The sequence below is a fragment of the Hypomesus transpacificus genome, chromosome 14 (genome assembly GCF_021917145.1).
Source record: "Hypomesus transpacificus isolate Combined female chromosome 14, fHypTra1, whole genome shotgun sequence".
In the NCBI taxonomy this organism is placed as follows: Eukaryota; Metazoa; Chordata; class Actinopteri; order Osmeriformes; family Osmeridae; genus Hypomesus; species Hypomesus transpacificus.
The window spans coordinates 3,556,227-3,565,170 of record NC_061073.1 but is presented as its reverse complement, the minus strand read 5'-3'; the positions used below and the strand labels follow the sequence as shown (position 1 = coordinate 3,565,170).

The 8,944-nt window shown below is 43.6% G+C and overlaps 1 protein-coding gene across 2 annotated transcripts; it reads right to left on the bottom strand.

Annotated features, from left to right (window-relative positions):
- Nucleotides 1–2,230: 2,230 nt before the first annotated feature.
- On the bottom strand, nt 2,231–8,677 carry LOC124477200 (glucoside xylosyltransferase 1-like). Of its 2 annotated transcripts, XM_047034848.1 has the most exons (8): nt 8,330–8,677; nt 7,837–7,929; nt 7,341–7,521; nt 7,072–7,203; nt 6,531–6,782; nt 6,106–6,229; nt 5,587–5,759; nt 2,231–3,580 (listed from the first exon to the last, which is right to left on the bottom strand). In XM_047034848.1, the coding sequence occupies exons 1-8, from the start codon at nt 8,542–8,544 to the stop codon at nt 3,422–3,424; spliced, it is 1,329 nt and encodes a 442-aa protein (XP_046890804.1). In that variant the 5' UTR covers nt 8,545–8,677; the 3' UTR covers nt 2,231–3,421. The 2 variants fall into 2 exon arrangements, with proteins under 2 accessions (XP_046890804.1, XP_046890805.1); XM_047034849.1 differs by lacking the exon at nt 7,837–7,929.
- Nucleotides 8,678–8,944: the final 267 nt, after the last annotated feature.

The following is an 8,944-nucleotide window of genomic DNA, read 5'->3' as shown; positions in this document are numbered from 1 at the left end:
TTTTGTTTTTCTAATCCATGCAGCTGGTTATATATTGGCACGCTATATATGGGATGATGGTTGAGAAGGTGACCTTTGGGGTTGATATTTGAGTATCAGTTGCAGTGTATGGAGAGCTGATGCTAGGGCAAAAGCAACTGTCCTCAAGTAACCTATGGATTACTTGTTTAAACATTGATCCAGTAGCCTACGCAGAAGGGCTGTTAGGCATTGTGTCGTTACTCTAACCAACCTCTGTTCTTTGAGGAATAAATACAAAATTGTAGAAAAGACTGAATCCAAAGGGTGGAATTGAATATTTACTTCTATATCTACTGCTTGTGGGTTGAATGGTACCTCCAGAGAAACCATCTTAGGCCTCGGGTCCCACTTTTTCCTTGAAATATAAAAGAATCTGCAAATCTTGAATTTATCCCAAGCCCCTGCACCTTCTTACCTTAGTCACTGACTGGGCTGATCTCATATCATTTGCATATGCATATTTCTCATCATATTCCATGCTTACAGCAGCAAAATTCATAGCTCAACATGATCCAGAAAGACCCATGCATAGCTAATGCTCAACAATAAATTTCATTAATTGTTTTAGGCTTTGACACATCCGCACAATTATACCTGTCTCAGCAGCGTCAGCAAATGTATTATTGATCAAAATGTTCTCATTCTTCAAGCAAAATCCCACTTGGCCTGCACTAGGAAGGAAAGCCTAGAGACAGATGTGCTTGGGTGAAAACACATTTCTTTTCCCAGGTCTGTCTGGCTGTGACAAACTTCCCACATTTCCTCATCTCCTCCTCCGTTTGTCACTTAGCCCAGTTTAGTTAACTGACAAGATTCGTGGCACACGGTCAGCTGCATCTCTCAGCTAACGAGACTGAAAACGGAGAGGAAATTGTGTCAGTTAGGGAGATTATTGGTGACCATGTTTGCATGGTGAATTAACCTGTAAGAGAATGGAGATAAGTTACCTTTCGAGGCACAGTGGGTATCACAGAGATCCAACCAGTCACTGTGGGCTTTCCAGGGGTATTTCATACTGAACATGATGAGCTGTTTGTTCCAGAACTCTCTTTCCAAGACGTTAGTTGGGACGAGTCAGTAGGATAAATTGATCAGTTGAGATGAGTACGGTAAGTTACTTTTTCCCCTTACAGACAATTGCATTGTTTCAGTGTACTCGATAGAACTGAACATATTGAAACAACGTGACATGCACCTATGCATTTCTTAGACACCCTTTTTACTGTGTTGGACAATTTATCTCCTATTGACTGATTTTATGTCTGGGCTTTAGAGTGCTATTGAGCACTAGGATGCAAGTCAACAATAACATGAATAATCCATTGGCAGTTCCAGTCAGACGGCCAGGGAGCGAGACCTCAATCGTGTTTCCCTGGGAAGCGAAGCTTGGCAGGAAAACACGTAGTGGCCACTCCAAAGTAACTTCAGCACTTTAAACATGGGAGGAACCATCTCATTAAAGCTCATTTCTTGAAGGCATTTCAATGATTGGAGTTTAGCTTCCCTTTGTAAATATATAAACACTTTGTAGGATGTGGAAATTGACCTCTGGCATTCTTTGTGCTGACTGTTTTAGTGGGCTGCATTAAATACTTGTGTTATCCCTCCAAGGTGCTTTGATCACATTCAGGTTAAAGAGAGTGGAGCTCCTCCAACAACAACAAGAGCCATAGCTAATTTAGAAACTTGCTGGTAGTCAGGATTTCTCCCTACCGCAGAGTGAAAGTAGATGGCCTCTGGCTTTAGCCTAACCAAGCGGAAGCCCTCCCCTACTCTGCCCTCCGGCTATGCGTGGATCATAATTCATTAGACATTGGATTTCCATAAAGCCTGTTCTTTCGAAGTTTGGGCATTTGCTAATTGAACATTCCACCATCACATTTTGCAGCAGAAAGCCTCCATCTTCATGAATAAAACGTAAAAGCGTCAAGAACTTGTGCGTTTTGGGTAAATTGGTCATTTCATGCACGTCTGTCTCCCAATCTGCCTGTGGAGAGACAACCCAGAGGCCACTGGCTCTGACCAAATGCTTCTTTTCAGCCATAAAACCACTCTCTATGAAATTACCATGGTCATGCTTTTTCCTGCAACATGTGGGATTGAGCAACAAGTAGGTCAGTCATTATTAATGATGGGTCAGTGTGAGTCGGCACTGAGTCTGAGTCCAGGTCTGTGCATGAAGAGAAAACAACATAACCCCGCACACATGTAAATCCTTTATCATAACTGATTGTAGACTTCTGCACTTATTGCACCATATTTAGAATGGTCATTCAATGTAACTCACTGTTCTGAATTGAAGAATTATGTCTCTTTATATTTAAACACGGAAAATGAATTCAATGTTAATTCTTGACCGAGATTTGATTTATATTGCCATCAAATATTTTAGTCTTCCAATATCATATTTGAAACACTTCCGTCATTTCTAAATATGACTTGTGTCATCCATAACAGTGCAAGATATGGGGATTATTTGGCATAATCTAGATGGGGAACAAATACCAACAAACAAAATGTAATTATTACACAACATTTTGAAGATTAGATCAGTAGACTCATAAAACGTATTCCAGATATTGTCACCATCTTCACATTGGCATGTACAAATAAAAATATATCTATAATACACCTCGCGATTGGGGCTGTCGTTACAAAGTTAACAATCCCATGTAAACTTCAGTGAATCATCTGATGCACCATCATCAATACTGACATTTCCAGGTTATGCTCTTGGAGATATTATGGATATGATTACAATCATTCCATTACCAATAAAAAGTACTAGCACTGGAGTAGTTTTAACGTACCTTAAAACAGAATAGTCAATATGTAGAGACAGACCACAGTGACAAAAAATATAAAATGTATTTTTAGGATATACAATAAATCTTAGCCCTAACTTTAACATCTACTGTATTTAGATCATCATGGAAGGTTCTTGATTTATCAGATATATTTTTCTTTATTTAAGACCTGAGGAGACAAACGGACTGATTGTCAGTCGTCACTGCTGAGGGCGTTGTCATGGCGCCCTGACTGGCATGTCTTTTGTATCCATGAGCGAGACACCCCCCCTTTCTAAAGGCAAAGTCATTCCAGTGCGTTTCACGTATCGCAGCATTGGTGATCACACGTTAGGTTGTTCAGATGGATTTGGGTGATTGTGAGTTTTCACATGGAAGTAGTCAGAGTGTGCTCCTCTTTTCACTTCTTTCTCAAGCAACTTATAAACCAAGTCCTCTTTGTAAACAGCAGATTGTCCAGTGGACTTGAAGTCTTTATCAAGGGAAGTGGTGTCACACTTCATGTCCCTCATGTTTAAAATGCTTTGTTCAGTTGGACTGCCGTTTCGCTTGGCCCGGGAGTTAAGTATGGTAACAGCAAGTCACACCGTTTATCATCCTTGTGTGGTTTCCTGTTGAATGCTCCCAATAGTCTGCTTTAGTCTCCTTGTGAACAAGTGGCTGGCTCTTCCGCAATAGGTGTGAGTGGTGGTCTGTAGCTTCACCTCTAGGGGGAGCAGGAGAGAGTCGGCCATGTTCTCACCAAACGTGTACTGCGGGGCAAACAAAACACATTTGTCATTGTCGGTTGAAAACAATAACATCATACCTCATTTCATTTCAGGTCAGACAATGGTCGGTTGATGAATATTGAAATGTATCATAATTACCACAACAATAAGATATTGGGTTAGGTAAAGCATGACGGTGTTATTGAAACACCAGACAAAGCACTCTAGATATTACTTGATGGCTGTTTGCCTTTGTAATGTAAATGCCAGGGATGAAGCCCAACTCAAATGCCAGTCAATATTTGTCTTGTCTCTTGCACCACCACACAGCCCCAGCACCTCAGTCCCCTTCATGAATAAAAAATCAGGCTCCTTCACATTCTGTGGGTGCGCCTCACTTTTACAGCCGTCACAGTAAATAAGAGGAAATTACTTTTTTACGAGGTCTCATTTGACTCTTGTTTGGCCTAGCATTAGGTCACTCAAAGCACACTTGCTTTATTATGGTTCATACACAACAGCAGGCCATAAAGCACCATTAACAGTCTTTCCTATTGATTTTATGTGGATAGTGGTGGTGCGTTGTCCACATCACATCATTGTGTCTGTAACGTGACATCAGCACTAAAAATATTTACTACTCTTCTGAGGGCCTAGCTCTGTAATGGTTGGGCCCTTTACTGCCAGCTACCCTGCAGACCGGGCAAGGACTTGTCTGGGGAGGATTACTGGGCACTTCTTTGTGTGCTGCATCTGAAAGGTTTTTCCAGAACCTTCCACTCTGGGACTCGATCAGGGAGAGGAGGGGGAGGCTGAGAGAGTGCCTGTTAACCCAGCACTGCTGGGGCGGTGCTTCGAATCACACAAAGTGTGGCAGATCAAACGCCAGGACGAGGTTTGATTCAGCCACTCACTTCAGAACGTTTCAAACCAGTCTATTTTCACATGGATAATTCATGCCTTCTATATGGTCTGTCTTAAACCTAGCCATGTCTGGTTGTGGCTTTTAGATAGACCTTTCGGGTTTATCAGCATCTGTGTGCTTTTGTGTGGAGTTTACTATAGGCTTGAAGATACCTAGTATAAGATTATATATTGTATATCTTATCATTCTCATCCGTAAAGGCTGAGTCCAGGGCTAGGGTTAACGACTTACCACAAATCATATTTCTTTACTCAGTAAACAAGACCTGTTTGCCCATCCTCCCCATTAATCCAGCTCAATGTAGCAGACATAAGGGGTGGTCAGCGTGTTCATTTGTTGTGTGTGTGTGTGTGCGCGTGCGTGTGTGTACTTTACTGTGCGTGCTGTCAGAGAGGGATGGCAGTGTGGGGCCAAGTGCCCCCTAATGGAGCAAGCTCGTTTACTTAATGGCTGAGAATATTGCCCACAGTGATGGTGGCTGGTCTGGGGGCATGTGGTGGTAATGGATAGAGATCAGCTAATGAAGCACCCCCCTCCATCAATGCTTCTGCCTCGCCTCCCTGCATCCTGAGATCCCAACAGCAGGGGATCGAAGGCGGGCCGGCCGGCCCAGGAGTGCAGGCAGACAGAAGGCCACAGGCTTCCCGTTCTCTGACGGACGAACGGGGGTTAGCCGCCCCCATCCATCACGGCGCTAAAGATTTCAGCATTAGGGGGAGCGATCGGCGCAGCGGACGAAAGGGCTTTGGAGATTAGTTGGCTTTGGCGGAGCCTGGTCAGAATGACAGAAAAGTTAAAGGGGCTATTGATTTTGCATTCGGGGCTGGACGGAGGGAAGTCACCCTAATAGAAAAGCAATGGTCGGCAGTGTCCTGATGATATAATTGAGCGAACGCTGGTCGACTAGGTCGTTCCATCACAACAATAGTGATTGGACGAACAGCAAGGGGCTGAGGAGATTTAACTACAATATAGTTGGTGGATGTTTTCCTAGCCACAACATTACTCTAGTATTCTCTCTGGGTATAGATGGGAAAATATACTTCCAGCTTGACTTCAAACCCCTTTGTACCTTAAACATTACAAGTACTTCAAATCAACTAAGGTACAAGGACAGTGGTACCTTTTGGATGGCCTCATAGACAGCCCGAAACGCTGGCTGCTTGTCATCATGGTAAACGCCTCTGTTGCCATGTAGAATGAAGACTCCATCTTGCTCGGCTTGGCGACAATTGCTGCCGTAGATACAGTGGTCCGGGCGGTAGTTCCACTGGCAGGGGAACACATGCAGGCTCTCTGCAGGACAGAATGGGGAAAAGTTGCATTGCAGACATTCCTTGTAATAAATGACCCACCCGGTCTATGGGGGAGTGGATCTTCTAACAAGGATTATGACCAGAGTCATGATGTAAGAAGCTAACCAGAACTGTCCCCTTTGGTTTTAGCATTCGAGATCTATAGGATTTAATTATGGATAGGTATTATAATCACTGGCAGAGTATTTGACTGCAGAACAAGAGTTTGCAGGTTTGAATCCCCCGCGTACAACGCTTTGTATAAAAACCAACTGCTCAATTAGATCCAAGGTCAAGGTAACACTTCCAAGTGAGAGGTAGCAATCCGCCATGAATCTGTCTCAAACCTGGGTTGTGGTGGAAGATGATGTTGAGGAGGTCCTGGTCCCCCCATGTGATGTTGAGTTTGTATTTCTGGAGGAGAGGCATCAGAAGCTCCTTCCAGCTCAGAGGAACACGGGTCATGTCATTCTGTCAAGAAAACAACAGTCACACCAAAGTATTTTGAATCAAATAAAGATTATGAATACAAGACAAAGCAGGAAGGGCAAACAACCAAATCCACACTGGTGTGAACCCTGAGAACGTAAAGCAGGACATTCACTTCCTTGTAGCCCGCGAGCAAGCCAAACAAATGACAACAGTGACCTCCTCTGGTCAACATTGGTGGTACAACAGAGCTACAACGGCAGGTCGATGACATTCAAGGAAAACAGGACGAATTGGACCTGAAACACACAACAACACAATATCAACTGCAGCGCGACAATACCTTGAAGAGTCTGCCTCTGATGCGCGTCATGTTCATGAGCATGACCCCAGAGTTGACCCCCGTCCTGCCGTAGTAGGGGTGTCTGGCGAAGCGGTTGTACCAGGCGATGCGCGGCTCCTCGTGCTCCGGAGCCATGGCCGCTACGTGGCTGGAGTTGAAGAGGCTGAGGAAGGACCAGATCTCCTCCACGGGCTGCAGGAAGAGGATGTCGGTGTCGACGTACAGCAGAGAGTCCACGTCCTTCAGAATCAGCTGATTGACAACAGCAAAAAGAGAATTACAAAAAGCTATTCAGTTTGATCTGGCATTCGTTTTAAAGTTAAAACCATATTTCCTATGTGAAATATGGTTGCACAATAACAATTGGGCCTACTGCCAATCCCCACCTGTGTTCCCATTTCCGGCAACACAATAAGACCTAAATTAGACAGTGATGGACGTCACCTGACTGAACTGAACTTTTGTCACAAGCATGCGCCCCAACTTTTGTCGAACCCTGTGGATGATCGTTAATGGCGAAGGATGCAGATGGATAACTCACCGGTAGGAAAAGCCTCTGAGATGCACATGGTTTGAACAGCTTCTTCCACTCATTGGCATTCTCACGAGGGAAGGTGATGGGATATGTAGTATAATTGAACTTGTTCTGGACGACACTGGGCCAAGTGTTTAACTAGGAGGAAAAACAACATTATTATTATTTGAAAAGGTAAGCCTACGTAAAAGCTGACATAACACTAATCAGGCTTTCATCAGGAAACATCAGTCCCACATTTGTAATTGATCACTCACTCTTCTACTAAGACTTACAGAATCTTTGAAGCTGTAGTGTAGGTGGTCCTCGGCAAAGATGTGGAAGTGCAGTGGCTTTGTGCTGAACAGGACAGCAGACTTCAGCATGGTGAGGGTCTCTTCCAGTCTGGGGCCACAGGCCACCACACCCAGGTGCATTCTCTCTGTGCTGGCCTTCACGCCAGCGCTTGGTTTCTCCCTGGGACAAAAGGGGGACATAGAAGAGATGTGTGTCAACCAACATCTGGGGCCCAATGTGTCCCTGTAGTGGTAAGAAGGAGGCACCCTAAAAGGAGAAAGATATTCCGGTATGTTCTGTCTGGACTTCAAGCCCAAGGCATTTGTAATTGTCACATGGAATACCTACTTACAGAGGCAGACAAGCAATTAGGGCAAACTGGAGCAAACATTTAGTCTAGAGTTGTGTTAAGATCCACTACACATAGTTGAAACAACTAAGCATAGATAAAGAAACCAATGTGGCCCTCTCAGGAATTGCCCCAACCAAGCATACCTAGAAGGTGAATCCATAAAGCAGTTCACGTCACAAACATCAGGAGGCAGTCTCCAATAGGGATTCCAGTAAGACACAGACAATGAATAACACCTGACAGAACAAAAAGAAAATACCTTTTGGATTCTTCCAATACTTTTATTTGGGGCAAATAGTAAGGGATTTTGTTAGCTCCTGTAGTCATTTATGAAATAAAACAGTGTCGGCTCTAGACACAACTTATGTGCGTAACAGGTTTGTTTTCCGTATAGCTACTGGGCTAAGAGCTGTTTGCCCTATTGTACTTTCAGAATTGAATCAATAAATTATCAAAGAACCTCACTGTACGTATTCTTTACCTTAGCGTAGCTTTGATTATGCTAGTAAGCTATCTACAACGCATGTTATTTGCAAGCTCGTTGACAAATGTTGGCCATAAACATCAATAGGCAAGTGCATAGCAGTGCAGCTAGTTAGTTTTGAATTGTTGGAAAATGTTGCCATTCCGCCGTACCTGTCACGTATCTGCCTGTCATTTAGGCCTGCCACTCCTGCCTCTTTCCTGAGAATGTACCCCGTGTTATAACCCTTTCTGGAGCCCTTTTGTTTTTCCATGTCTGCCCATCCGCTCTGCGACTCTAAAGAAGACGCTAGTTGGTTAAATACATAAAGCACTGAAAAGAAAGCGAACACCACACACAGTGTAAGTGCTTGGAGATAGCATCGCATTTTTAACCCAGTTCGTTTGTATTTTGGCTAACGTCATTTAATCATGCTGCCTTTGTATGTGGTTAGACTAGCCAGGTTGGTAGCTAACTAATCTGTTTCACTAACAGACCCAGTCAATAGTAGGCGCCACCGTCTGAAATGTTAACTTCTGAATGGAAGTGTTTTGCTTATTTCAGTCGAAAATAAATACTGAATGTGTTGCCCGTCTCTTGAATTTTTGATCAGTTTGAGTTAACAACATTAGCTCTGACAATATTACATGACTCCAAAAGCGTGGAGAAAATGAGAGGCAACACGTTTAGAAATAATTATTCATGAGCATAATAGAGCAACCTCTAGCTCTTTTAAAGACAGAATCAAAGCTGACAGGATGGGACCTGTGGATCGTCCAGTAAGCTGC

Bases quoted from the DNA above. Each gene is read 5' to 3' on its own strand.
- LOC124477200 (XM_047034848.1), bottom strand. From the start codon at position 8,544: ATGCGATGCTATCTCCAAGCACTTACACTGTGTGTGGTGTTCGCTTTC. The intron at 7,930-8,329 runs GTACGGCGGAAT...TTGTTCTGTCAG, and splicing joins GACAGGCAGATACGTGACAG to GTGTTATTCATTGTCTGTGT. The intron at 3,581-5,586 runs GTACCACTGTCC...TTTGCCCCGCAG, and splicing joins TCTATGAGGCCATCCAAAAG to TACACGTTTGGTGAGAACAT.